Below are 14877 nucleotides of genomic sequence, written 5' to 3'. Positions count from 1 at the left end.
AAATACTAACCATCCTGAATAGAAAGGAAAATTATTTTTGAAAAAAAGTCTCAAACATCAGAACAAGAGATCTGACATACATGTATTTGGAATCTCAACAGAAAATGAAGAATAAGGCAGAAAAAAATTAAAATATAATGAAAAATCAGGCTTTCAAAAGATCCTTATTTGTATGTGGAATAGGTTTAACTTTCTCATTTAAAGAAAAAAGAAAAGTTATCTTCACAAATTATAAACAAAAGCAGTAACTACATTTCATATGTCAAAGTGCATTTAGAGAAGAAATCATGAAGTAGCCTTAAGATATTATGACTTTATGTTAAAGTTGCTCTCCTCTTTGTGAATATTACCATGTTCCAAAACAAAATTCTTTCCTATAAAACGTGCTAAGATTCAAAACTCAAAGTCCATCTACTGATTTTGCTTTGTAATATTAAAAGTATACTACAATAATCATAGAATCTTATATTTAATGTGACCAAATAAACAAAAGACTTGTCAAACTCCAATTTATAAATTGCCCCTCCTGTCACCTCTCTTCTTATGATAGAGGCTATGGAAGTAAACTAGACACAAGTATGACAATGAAATTCAACACAAGAAAAGTGCCTTAAAAATTCTTGCAAGATGAGTCCAGGAAATAGGTCTGCCAACACTGAAAGGTTGTGTTCTTGTTTATGCATAATGTAACAGGACAGTCTTTGTATTATTTTTAACAGTTCATACTTAAAATAATCTATACTTCAAAGGAGAGTAAACAGTGCGTAAGCTTAGATTACTCTTTTCCTCACGACTTGGTTCTTGTATAATAGATACTCTTAGGAGCTAGACAAGTCAATCTCTATATAAACACTAACTTCCTCTGGGTTTCCAAATGCAGAATTCTGCAGAATATACAACATGAGAAGCTTCTAACTAGACAACTGTTCAAAATTAAATAGTATCTAAATCCAGTTAGTGAGGCTAAAAATAATATTTAATCTCTCCAAAACATAACCACAGCAATGGATAACCATACATGGTTACTTTCAATAAAGAACAAAAACCTTCCAGAATAATTTGAGCAGAAAAGATCTTTTAAAGGTAGAGGATAGTTCCTTATAGTAACTGAATTATTGGATGGAGTATCACCAGTAATCAAACTGGTCATAAATTGCCTCAAGTTCTATTTTGTTCTTTCTTCTTTGCTGTCCTCATGAAAACAGCTATACTACCAGTTTTTCTTGTTTCTGGCCACAACACAATCCCCAAAAGCATCAATGAATGGTATTTGCCTGTTTCAGGATATTGTATGAAATAAACCATTGATATCATCAAAGCAAATATTGAACAATTAAAATCATTACAACCATTTAAAATAGAAAACATGGGTTTTAATTTCTATAAAGAAAGTACAAATACATAATTTACTTGATTGCATGAGGCATGTCAAAGTAGCAAGCATATACACAACACGTAAAAAAATACAACTGAAAAGTTTTATATTAATATTTTTAAACTTTCCCATATTAATATGTGAAAGGGTTTTTAAGGAATGGCTTGTGTTGTTCAGCTTTCTTTAAGAGGTATTCAAATAAGTTTTAATTGATGTCCTTTTTTTCTGCTAGTAAATTGCCTCCAATAAAAGAAGTTATTCAATGACTTTATTAGCTCCAAGCTCAATAAATGTCTGTTAGAGGGCACTACTAATGGTCCTATTCTTCTTTATTAAAAGGAAACTCAAAGTATCTCTGTCTCTTCTTCATCCCACTTGTACTCCAAATGGGAAGGAGCAGCTCTCAGAATAACCAATAAACAATGATGACATAAATTGGTCACAATCCCAGGAAGTCAATATTTTTCTCTTTTACTTGGCTCACTTTCATCTCAGAAGTCAAAGAGCTAAAAGACTAAATCTGACATTGCCTCCATCTTGGGAAATATCCTTTACCTTAGAAGACCAGAGAAGCACCCAGGGTAACAGATGCATGGACAGCCAAGTGTTCCAGAGATGATCAGTGGCAGATGCCAGGGAACAAGTTATGGTGCTAGTCCTTACTTTAACCATGGGAGCCAAGGCATGATCAAGGCTCGTATGTTTTCTGTGTAACTGGTAAGACCCTAGCTAAATTTGGAACTAAATCTCTGGATATGAATTAAGACAATGCATCTTCCTAAAGGGTCAACTCAGGTTCAAGATCATATTTCTAGCCATTTAACATGACTAGGCAGTTGTTTTCTTAATTGATATTTCTTTCTTTCACTCTCTCTTAGCTCCTCGATTTGAATCAAGCTCAAGTGAAGATACAAATAACAATACATTTTCTTGGGCATTTACCATTTGTCAGTCAAAGCTGTATGTATTGAATGAGCATCATCTCACTGAATCCCCACAACAACTCTAGAAGGTAGCTATTGTCATTCCTATTTTCTGGATGAGAAAAATTAGGTTTACAAAATTTGGAAACTTATTTAAAGTCCAGTTACTAAGTGACAGCTGAAATTTAAATCCATGTTTGTCTGACTCAAAAGTGTGAGTTTTTACTCAATAGATGGCTCTTCTGTCCAAAGCAAGAACACCTGGAAATAATTATTATTATTTCCTACCCAAACTCTTCCATCCTCTCTACCAAAGAGCTTTCACACACTTCATCAGTGAGCTATCTGAGAGCTACATGTTTATGGGAAAGTGGTAAAACCTAAAATGAAGTTAACAGTCTGGGCTTTTAAAAGGAAATCTAAAACAGAACTGTTAAGAAAGACACGGCATCCTACTGCCTAGAAAGGCATGTGTAGTCAGTTCAAAAAGCCATCCAGTAAAAAAGTAAAAGCAGCAAGATTATTTAAATCATAATCCATAATTACTAAGTCATTTTGTCTATGCAGTGGACATCTTATCCTAATTGATTCAAACATTTCTTCTTCTATAAAAGATCAAAGTGGATGGATCCCATCAGTTATGAGATGTAACATTAAGAAATGGGCAATAATAACTCTCACAAGTCATTTCTTATACTTTAGCAGCAGCATTTTCTTCACTTCTTGACACAGGTCGATGTGGAAGAAGACTTTCTGCTCAAGAGATGAAGCAAGGTACTAAGTCCATTGGAAAGACGACACACACTGTGCAAGAAGCACAGGTTTTCAGAAATCTTAATTAGGAAGGGTCTTCCCATACGACCCAGCCTGAATGAAAATAGGCCTGCAGGCAGTTGATGTCAGTCATTACAGGCGATTGAAGAAGGAAATTGAGCAAACAGAAATAAGATGCCCACAGACTTGATCCGCAAATACATCAAATAATAGGAGCAGCATATTACATGCTAAAGAGCAGGAACAAGTCTAGAAACAGAGGTCAAAGATGGAGGTTCAAGAAATCATTAGGAAACAATATCAGGGAAGATGGGGGAGGTGAAATGTGGAGGATGGATGGATGGGTTTGATTCGGACAAGGAAGAATCACCTAGTCCTTAGGGACTGGATGGTACAAAGACAAAGTTCTGACAATTGCAAGTAAAGACACAAGCTTGTTTTCACCTTCTAGGCTCTGTAACATGAGAGGCATGATTACCTTTAAAGAATAAAGGTAGCAAGATATGACACTGAAACAGAATGAAGTCGTGGGAGAAATGGTTAAGGTGAATACCATGAAATTACCCAGTAGAGACGAGGGCTTGGTGGATGCCACATGCTAATAGGAACCAATCTGAGTGGAATCACTCATAATTACTCCAGCAATCCTGCACTGTCCCAGGTGAGCACAGAAATACAGAGCACATCCAGCATATAGCTAGACTGATCTAGTTTAACAGTGATCTATATTCAGGAATGGTAGATGGAGGGTTAATTTGGTGAATGGAGAGGTCTGGGATAGACAGAGGAGGAACTGAAGCAAGAAAGGGACTTAGATGCAAGGACAGAAAAGTAAGGGACATTGAAGGTAATCAAAATTCATAAAGGAAATAAAACCAAAGGCTGAGATATTGGAAAGACTAGGAGACGGTGATCAGAGAGTTGAGATATGAGTTGAGATTTCAGAGGTAAAACAGCTTTAGAAGATTCCAGGTTATCCAAGAATCTCTGTTCCTGGGAGATAAGGTTCTGGGAGCGGGATCAAAAATAAAAGATATCAAAACTGGGTCATTTGAGGGAAGGGAAGAGTAGATTGCCTGCGTGCAAAGAGCTATCATGGAGACAAAAGAGCCTAAAAGACCATTGATGTCTTCAGTCCCTGTGAAAGAGACTGTCTAGGCCTATAGAAAACAGGAAGGAGGCCCCACCTTCACATTCATGGCTTCAGTGATCACCTCCACAGCGCGGCACAACTTCTAAGTCTGTGTCTCCCACCTTGGTCTCCCTCCTGAAAGTAGTTCTGAATCCCTAAGCAACCTTTGAGATACCTTTTCCTGGGCTACTGGCCACTGATTCATATCCAAACGATTCAAAACTCAGCTGAGTGAGCATCCTTCTCCAAAACTCTCACCTTCCACTTTTCCTGTTCCTCCCACTCACCCCGACTCAAAATATACATCCTCTTTGACTTTCTCCAACATTTCTCCCCTCACACCTCATTTAAGCTGGGCTAATTCTCCCTTTATAGAGCCTCTCAGGCCAGCCTTCAGTACACTTCTCCAACATTCCCCTAGTTCACAGCTGAACATGTTCTCTGACAAGTCTCAGGACCCTCTACCTGGTTTTCCTGCTTTCTTCTTTTTAACTCTTTAATTCAACACACATTTTCCTAAAACTTTATTATACACACGTCAATCTATGCTCAGAAAGCTTCCATATGCCAGGCATGGTGGAGCACTCCTATAATCCCAGTGCTTTGGGAGGTTGACGCAAAAGGATCATAATTTGGGCTGGGGATATGGCTCAAGTGGCAGCGCTCGCCTGGCATGCGTGGGGTCCGGGTTCAATCCTCAGCACCATATACAAAAAAGGTGTTGTGTCCGCCAAAAACTAAAAATAAATATTAAAATTCTCTCTCTCTCTCTCTCTCTCTCTCTCTCTCTCAAAAAAAAAAAAGGATCATAAGTTCAAAGCTAGCCACAGCAAGTTAGTGAAGCCCTGAGTAACTTAGTGTGACACTGTCTCAAAATTTAAAAAAATAAAATAAAACAGGGGATGTGGTTCAATCCCTGGTACTACCCGCTTAAAAAAAAAATAACCCTTCCCTATCTCCCAGATACTTCCCTAATAATAAGCCAACACAGCGAGTCCTTCCTGGCTATCCCCTCCCATGACTTCACTACAAGACATACCAGGATTATTCCAATCCATAGATCCCCATGGACTGAATAGATTTTGACTTAATTCGTATCTGTGATGTGATGGTGTTCATCAAATCCACTTTTACCACCAAGTACATACATATTCCTTTTACATGAAGGTTTCAATTCAGTAAGAATTAAATAACCTGGCATTTATAAAAATGTTCTAGCATAATTTCCTCAAGGGGCTATGAAAGTATTTCCACTATTTACCACTATTTAATTTATAATTTACAAGGTGAGGGGCCTATTATTAGAAGTCTGGTGTTTAGTTGTTAATCAAATTAATTTATTGTCAGATTTAAATCTTCAGAGAAAGAAAATCTTACTGGTCACAGATTCCCAAAGCCCATCCCAAATGAGTCTCTTGTAAAGCTGATTATGTCTAAAAATGCAGTACACATTTTTATACACACACACACACACACACACACACATCTGCAATGACAGTAGGATGCATTCATTACATGTTGTAAACAAAAACATGTATTATACAGGAGATCCCCTGATCTATTGGATAAAGAAAACTCTCCCACCCCCAGAGCCCCCTAAGTCTAAACATACGTACTACTTTCTACCATGAGATATAGATTATATCTGATCTTTCCAGCAACATGTTGCTAAACTGAATTGTGACATTTTATGGAGGAGGCACTATGACCAGATAAACAACTGAACTCCATATAAAGTGCTCACAAATTAAATGCCATCTCAACTAAAGATTCCAAAGAGTAACAACCAATAAACTGAATAAAAGACATTAAGACACCCTACAGAACAGAATCATGTCCTGCATATCTGAAGGAGGAACAGGTGCTGACACTAAGTTTAACACAGGTGTGTAGTGGCCTAAGTGAACCCTGGGGATAAATGACCCACCATGCCAAGGCCACCATGCCATGCCAACTTAGATCACATTATCTAGTCCCCTAAGATCTGTGGAGAGGTCTTATAGTTGTAGTTGTTTTGCCAAATAATCACTACCAAGAGATCCTCTGAACCTTCCTTAAGATATGTAACATGGTTTATGAGGACATGTTACAAACTTCTAGAGCCAGCAGCAACGGATACTATCTTGCATTGCCAGAAATATATATATATATTTAACTAAAAACCTAAAATCCAATTTAAACTTATCTCTGTTCATTTTTTCATCTTTCAATGCAAGGGAATGTCTATTTGAAATACCATTTTTATTAGTCCTTCTATTTGTTCTATCAGACAAAATACCTTTCTTTAAAAAAAAAAGTTTAAGCAATAGTTTCATCATTTCCAGAATTCTGGCTTACTACAATTTAATAATATATAGAACATGTGTTGAGCACTTACTATGAGCCAAGCATTGTTCAGAACATACATGTATTAATTTATTATCCACAGAATAACTGTATGAAGCCAACACTACTTTTATCCATATTTTGTAGAGGAGGAAATGGAGGCAATGTTAAAGATGACATGACTAGTAAATAGTGGAACCAAGATTCAAACTCAGGCACCTTGACCCCATAGGCCATATTTGTCATTGATGCATAGTGCCTGAATGTAACCTTCAAAGCTATGAACACTCTTTCATGTAAAGTCATTCATCTTTAATTAAAGAATGAAGAGCTAGACAAAGCAACTGTCAAGTTACATATTGATGGTAGCCAGCAATACATCCCACAGATTCTAGGTTATCCCATCCTGTTATTACATATCCTAATACTATCTGATTATGTTCCCCAACCTGGAAAAGCAAGCCAAGCTAATGGATTGGTTTTGGACAACAATTGGGTGCTTTGGGGGGCGGGGCAGAGAAAAGAAGGATAGCAAATAACACTTGAGTGGGCATACACAAATATGTAACAACAAATCTCACTATTATGCACAACTGTGATGTACCAATTCTAAAATGAGAAAAAAATTGAATCAAGTTCTATCTGATGATAAAACACTCAATTGTTTAAATGGTGGAAAAAATGGCATCCAAATCCATCCAGAGAGACTAAAAGAAGTCCTTACAGGCATCTACAGCACATACTGGGAACTAAGGTGTTAATCCAGATACCTAGCAAAAATGAAAATCATTAGGTGATCTAGACAAATTCTGGAAATGAGAGCAGATGACTGCTGTGTAAATTTTACATTTCCAGTGCAAGGATAGGTTGGACCCTCTTAAAGGAGGAAAAATAATATAAAAATACAGGGCATACAATTATATAAAATTCAAAGTTGGTACAAATTCTATAAAAATATATGTAAGATAAACAATGAAAGTATGTTAGTGTTAAGGTGAAGGGGACCAAAGCTACAGGACAAGCAATGCAGGCAGGAACATAAAATTCCAAAGAATCAGTTATAAAATATATTGAGGAAATAGACTTTATAATAAACCAAATGTACATGCAAATAAAATGCAAAACATTAGCTCACATATTGGAGGGTGGAGGTCTTGCCTAGAGCTTGAAGTTAGCCATTTTAGCAGTAATCTGATGAAAGAGGAATCTTTCCGACAAGACATTATAACTGAGGAAACCCCTGATTGTCTGCAGAGTAGAAACACTCTCCGTCTAGACCATAAAAGCATCAAGAGATTGAAAGGAGCCCCTGAGAGGTGAGTTGTGAAGAGGCTTTGCACATGGAAGCAGGTAAGGAAAAAGGAATTAAGAAATCCAGGCTAGTGCCTGTCAAAATTGTGTTTGTCAGCTTTCCTTTTCTATACCAAATACCTGAGCAACACATACTATCTTGCATTGCCAGCAACAGATACTATCAGCATAAACTAAGCGAATAGTTTTATTTGAGATCAGTTTACATTCTTGACCAATTGGTTCTGTTGCTTTGGGTCAATGGCAGCGCATCATGGTAACAGTGCATAGCAGAGGAAAACCTGATGTGAGGTCAGGCAAGTGAGGTCAGGGATAGACCTGAATCCCACCATCCCTTTTGAGGTCACAGCACCAAAGACCTAAAGACCTCCCACTAGGTCCCACCTCTTAAAAGTTTCACCACCTCCCAATACTGCAAAGCTGAAGACCAATTCTTTTGAGGAAACTTATCCAAATCATAGCAAAAGTTATAAAAACTCTTTGGGACTAGAGATTACCTATTCTAGATTGCTAATGGTTCTTTTACTCTGGATAAATCATGTTTCAAATAATAACCTTTAGATAAGTAAAGTGATACCATACTGTAAAAGTAGTTTTTGTGACCCCATCTATTTTTTTAGTCCTTTGTGTAGGTGGGTAAAAATAACCTCCGTCCCTTTCTCCAGCATGATTGGACACTGAGTTTAAAAGGTGGCTTTGAAGGTTAATTAATGCTTGAAGGTTAATTAATGCTGAAACAGATGAATCCATAAATACCAGAGACTAATACTATCAAAATGTATTTCTCTCTCAAGAAGAATCTCATGTGATATAGATTGCCTGATCATCTTTCATTTAATTCCTGTGTTCCTTCATATTTAAAATCTTGGGAAAGTTCCAATCCAGACATGAGAATATAAAAGAATTCAACCTGCACTTGTTGAGAGGAGGGGTAGTCTGCACTGTGTTGGCAACAGGAGCAGCAGTAAAAGTGAAAAAAACCCCAAGGATTGTGGATGCAGAATAACCACCAAGACACCTCAAAGGTTAAAGGGTTATTTTTATTTGTTTATTTGTTTGTTTGTTTAATTAGATGACTTATAGGGCATCTAGGAGATAATTTTTCTTTCCCCTGTTGTTTCTCATTTTGTTTTTTCTTTGATTTTGACAAAAGATACTTAAGTAGGCATGAGGTCTAAAGGGGGGGGGGGAATTGGTAGAGAACAAGGGGAAAATGCACAGCTATAAAATATTTATATAATATCATTAAATAGAGCTTTGGAAGAAAGGAGAGAGCATGAGGGACAAATGAGGAGGTCAGTTTTTGCTGAGTTTGTATAAAGAAAGATTGAGAGAATAAGGAGATAGATAAAAACACTGTTGTGTAGCTCACCTGGAAGTCAGGGCAGAGTCTGCTGGAGGGTGGAGGGTGGGGTATGGAACACAGAAAGTTCACACAGCTGCTGGGGAGGGGACCCCAGAGCCCAGTGAATAAGAGGATTTATGCATTTCTTGAAGGGTTAGATTCCTGGAATTTCCAGAAATTCTAATAGCACAATTTAATGCTGTCTGTAGCAGCAATGCTTGGCAACCTGGCAAGGTTTTGTGAAATTGTTGAAGATGCAGCCCTCCACTAAAGCCAAGTTCATCTCACCGTAAGGATTCCACCACATACCGAGTTACTATAATAGGATAAACTGACATCTCAGACCTTACAATTTTAGAAATGACACTAAAGACAGGTTCTCGTGAAGATCACAGTTCATTCATCCAGCTTCCTTTTATTTCAAAGGAGCCAAGTTGTACCATTTTCAGATGCAGATCTCTAGAGGCTTCCAGATGGAAAAAAAAAAAAATCTTGGAAATCACATCATTTCAATCCTTCACCTGTTATGATTTCATTTCTAGAAATCCAAGAACTGTCCTTGGCCACTGGGCGTCCTTAGGCTCTTCTCCATGTCTTGGCCTCCTTTGCAGGACCTGAGACCACATGGCTGAGCTCTGGTTAATTCCATATTGGTGGAAATAATCTAAGTCATTCCCAGATATAGCTCCATCTTAAATGAAGGATAAGCAGCCAATCTACATCACATTGGATTCTTCTTGAGAGATAAATGCATTTTAATTGTATTAGTCACTGATATTTGTGGATTTATCTGCTTCAGCAGCAAGCATTAATTAGTCTTCAAGTCACCTTTTAATAACCTAGCAACTCTGTCCAATCACACTAGAAAAAGGGATGGTGATTTTTTTTAACCACATACCCAAAGGATTAAAAAGATAGATGCAGTTATGAAACTGATTTTTTCAATATGTTAGCACCTCACTTATCAAAACATTATTATTTGAGACATAATTTATAAAGCTCAACCCTCACCCTGCCTGAGAACCAAAAGGTAGAGGTTGCAGTCCAGGTCTGAAAACAATCCAGGCTGAGAGGTAACTAAAACTTCACCAGACTCTATTTATTTTCTCAAGTTGTCTTGTAGTAAATAAGTCAAGCTTAAATATTTGGTTACCTCACACTAGGTAATGGAATACAAATAGGAAATGGGAAGCAGCAGGGAGGGGTGCCTAGAATGGGGCAAAGTAGTCCATTCTAACAATGAAGTTCAGATCAGATGAACTCCAAAGGACAACACACCAAAATCAAAAAGCAATGTTTACAGCCCCATTTTTATAAAGGATGATTGATGTCTCAACATCCTGAAGCACTCTCAACCCACAAAGGACACTAAAAAGGTAACTTGGAGTCTTCAACAAACTTTGTAAGCTTCTAAAGAAGGTAGGAACATGTGGAAGGAGTCTGTGGAGACGGTTACTCGAAACAGTTTCAGTGTTTAAAGACATAATACACTTTAACATTTGAAAAACTCATTTATAGTAGCCTTGATATACCATAAAAGGGTGCTCCAAAAAATGTGAAACACTGCCTATTGCATACTAAACGGCTTAGAATTGGGTGGTTTCTCCCAAAGTGATGTGGGTGCACACAAACATGAAGAAAACTGGGTTTCCATCAAGATTCAAATGTCCTTCAGGACCTTAGAGATCATACAGCCATGACCCTGGTAGAAAGAGTCAGTGATCAAAAGGCATACATTCATCTCACTGTAGAGAGGGATCTACAGCCTATGGTCCCTGTTTTCGGAGCCAGGATATAATCATATCAGGGTTCCCTAGGCAGACTCCCACCCTCACCATCCGCCAACCTCCCCCCCCCCCGCAGGACCCTGAAGTTGACGCAGGCCTATTGTCCACTCACCTGCAGAAAGCAGTGTCCAACTGGGGCATGCTCTGCAAGGGTGACATTATACACCTGCCTCCGGAAGATAGGCTCGTTGTCATTCACGTCATCCACGGTGATGGTCACCAGACAGGTAGCAGAGAGTGGGGGCTCTCCAAGGTCCTGGGCCACCACTCTCAATTCTACAGTCTCCTGGGTCTCTCGGTCTAGAGTTCGTTTAGTGCTGATCACACCGCTTTCTGGATTTATGGTGAATGAAGGCTCGCATTCTACGCTGGGCTGCAGGGCCTCTGGGTTGCAGGGAGCCAAGAGTTGGACCAGCGCATAGTGCAGCAGGGAGTGATTAGTGCCAGCCTCATCCTCATCGGAGGCGCTGACCCATACTACTGCAGTGCCCGGGGCCACAGCCTCGGACACAGAGGCCTGGTAATGCTCCTGAGTGAAGCGAGGCGGCTGGTCGTTGAGGTCAGCGACCCAGAGCAGCAGAGTCTCCACCGTGCTCAACGGAGGAGACCCCGCATCAGTGGCCACTAGTCGCAACTCATACAGATCACGGCTTTCCCTGTCCAGGGGCCCCTCAACGCAAAGGAAAAATACTCCTGGAGGTCCACCTGACTGCAGCGCGAAGGCTCCCTCCCCACCCTCTAAGGACAGCGAGATGCTCCCTCCCCCAAAGCCCACTCCAAGCTCCCTGGTGGCATCCTCTTCCTTTTCAGGGTCACCATCTGCATCGGACACGGAGACGCGAGCCACGTAATCGCCAGGTCCAGCACCCTCAGAGACACGGGCCGCGCCTTCCTCAGTAAGGAACAACAGGTGAATAGTGGGTGGGTTGTCATTCACGTCCAGTACCGCGATGGACACGCGCACCGTGGCGATCTCCGGCTCTGCGCCTCCGTCTCGAGCCTCGACCACCAGCTGGTGCCAGGCATGCGTCTCGCGGTCTAGAGGTCTCCGCACCCTCACCACGCCGCTCAGCTCCTCCACAGTGAAGTAGGCCGCATCGCCCACTGGTTCGCTGCCTCCACCGGTCCCGGGCACTTGCCGGGCGCGGACGCTGTAGTGCACTTGGCCATTAGGTCCCAGGTCTCGGTCTGTGGCGCGCACACGACACACCTCAGCGCCCGGCTGGGCGTCCTCCCGTACTACAGCGCGGTACTCGCCCTGCTCAAAAACTGGCGGGTTGTCGTTCTCATCCAGTACGCGCAGTTCCACGCGCAGGCGACCCGTGCGCCGTGGGATGCCACCGTCCCAAGCTTCAATCAACAGCTCGTGTGCCTCCAGCTCCTCGCGGTCCAAGCGCCGCAGCAGCACCAAGTCTAGAGGTTCCAGGGGCAGCGACGGTGGTGGCCCCGGAGTCCCATAGCGTAACTGGAAAAATGGTCCTGCGGGGTTCTTAGGCAAGTCGGACGATTGCACCAAGGTGTAACCCTGTATGCTGAACAACCCGGCGTCTGGGTCGTGGGCACCTGGCAGGCGGATGGCAGTACCTGGTGGGCTGAGCTCGGATACGTTGAGTTGCAACGAGTCCCGGGGAAAACGGGGCGAGTGGTCATTCACATCATTCACTCGGATCTCCGCCTGCACCACAGCGCCCAGCAGAGTGGCAGCCACAAAGCTGTAGTGGTCCCGCTGCTCGCGGTCCAGGCACCGGGCTGTGAGGATAATGCCAGTGTCCGGGTGCACGTGGAAGTCGTCCAGCAGCGGAGAGTCATCAGAGTCCTCCGACAGAAAGAAACCGCCCCCCTCCTGCTGCTGCGCGGCTGGCAGCCCGGCCCGAATGTCACCGACCAGTGTGTCCGGCGGAAGCCCCTCGTCCACGGAAAGGCTGAGGTTAAATACCTGGGCAGATGAGCCCGAGGAAGCCCACAACCACGCGTGCACCAAGAGGCCGAACAGGGAGCGCTGCGCCCTGGCGCGGCTGCCACCTCCCGGCATCCCTCCGGGTGACCCTCTCCTCCTGCCGAGCGGTAGGCGCTCCCAGACGGGAACTCCCCGCTGCTGACGCCCTTCTCCCATCTTTCTCCCAGAAGGGCTCATTCTCCGCGACCTCCTTGAGAAGGCACCGGATAACTGGCAGCTTGTGGCGGGATCGCGGAAAAATCCAGGAGCTTCTTTCAGTGTCTGAGCTAAAGAAGAAAACACTTTCGCAAACAAACCAACAGACCCAGGAGTTCCCCGGGGTTACATCAGCAACTGGTGCAAACGTCCTCTGCCCGCAGCACACACAGATGGGAAAGCTGTAGCTGGTTCTGCCGCTGCAGCCACCTCTTCAGCCCCTGGATTTCTTTAAACGAGTCTCATCTCTTTTTCTCTCTCCTTTTATTCATTTTACATCTGTTCCTTGTTCTGCTCGGCTGGTTGTTTCCCCCTGGTAAAGTCAGGTGCATTTTTCCTTTGCCAAAAAGGAGGAATTTATTTAAAGCGCGCACGCACCGAGAGGCTGGGGATCGGGCTGGGAAGGGGGTGGAGTAAGGGCGGGGAGGCCGGGAGTGAGGGCGCGGGGAGGGAGGGAAGGAGGGAGGGGCGGGCCGGCTGCGGCCCTGTGGGCTGCTCCGGGGGCGGTCGCTCCTCGCAGCGTCTCAGGACGCGAAGGACCACGCAGCTCCCCCCTTGGATCCGGCTTCTGCCGCCTCACTCCCCTCCCAGCGCGTGACGCGGCGCTCAAGAGGGCGAACTCCAACCTGCGAGCCGAGGCTCTGCAGCAGGACCGAGGAGGATGACAAGGGAAAGAACCAGGAGATTTGCACCTTGGGACCGGCGGGTGGGGGACACGCAGGCGGGGTGTCTGCCGAGGTGTTGCGTGCCAAGTGCTGTGGGTGTGGAGAGGTGAAGCGAGCATCTTCTCCTCGCCTCTCCCTTCTGTCGTCTTGACTGTCCCTCCATCAGGCCTGATGCCTGGCTCCGGACGAGCAAAGGTGGGGATTATAATCACTTTAGGGCGCCAAACTTGTATTCTCCGTTTGGCAGGAAAGACTCGTCCCCAGCAGAAGGACAGATGGAGTCAAAGGCCGATGCACAGCTGGATCCAGGATGACTGCCAAGGTTGGGGGGAAGGAGGAACTTGAAAAACCTTGAGAAAACCCGATAAATACGTGACACACATGGTGTGAACCACGCTTTATTATGCCGCGCTACTATTCGGCGACTTGTGAGCGTCTTGTCACTCCCCTCTGCCACCAGGAATGACAATGGATTCGGTTTGTGAACCTTGTTTATGTATTCAGCGCCATCATAATACACGCAGGATGTCTTATGAGGCTGATGAATGGGCAGAAAGACCGGTGCCCGAGGCCTCCCCACCTCCTCCACCACCCCTAAGCAAGGAAGTTTGCAGGGAAGGCCACTTACTGAAACCACTTTCAAAACCAGCTTCTGGATGAGCCAGAAGTAAATGCCAGTCAATCTCCATCTTCTCAGGCTGCCTTTCAGTTATCCATAATAATTGAAATTGATGAATGACCTCTAATAAAGTATGCTCCGAGGAAGAAGTATCTGTCCTCTTAAGAATGGCCGACCATATTTAGCGAATGGTTTCTGCAATTTTGCATCTCAGCCAGAGGGAAGAATCATTTACCTAGATACTGTTCTGTCCTTTAGGGAGGACCAAAAGCTTTGCATAGTGGTTCGTTATAGCACCAGTAAATTGCCTTTTTATATTCAGTGGCATATATACATTGTTAATCCACAGCCATGCCATCTTCTTTACCTCTGACAAAAATAGTAAAACAATTTACATTCTAGCAGTTATGTTGCATGTAAGTGAAGACATTATTAAAATAAGTTCAGCTTCCTTTTACCAATGAAATCT

At 42.7% G+C, this 14877-nt stretch overlaps 1 protein-coding gene across 1 annotated transcript in view; it reads right to left on the bottom strand.

The window, feature by feature from the left end:
* The window catches only part of Dchs2 (dachsous cadherin-related 2), a 258908-nt gene extending 245382 nt beyond the window's left edge, over nucleotides 1-13526 (bottom strand). Inside the window, exon 1 of the mRNA XM_078021990.1 lies at nucleotides 11085-13526. Within this exon, the coding sequence (XP_077878116.1) occupies nucleotides 11085-13106 (2022 nt within the window). The 5' untranslated portion in view covers nucleotides 13107-13526. The remainder of the gene's footprint in view (nucleotides 1-11084) is intronic.
* Nucleotides 13527-14877: the final 1351 nt, after the last annotated feature.

Source organism: Ictidomys tridecemlineatus, chromosome 9 (assembly GCF_052094955.1).
Source record: "Ictidomys tridecemlineatus isolate mIctTri1 chromosome 9, mIctTri1.hap1, whole genome shotgun sequence".
Taxonomy (NCBI): domain Eukaryota; kingdom Metazoa; phylum Chordata; class Mammalia; order Rodentia; family Sciuridae; genus Ictidomys; species Ictidomys tridecemlineatus.
The sequence above is the reverse complement of the archived record's forward strand: the minus strand, read 5'-3'. Positions and strand labels throughout refer to the sequence as shown.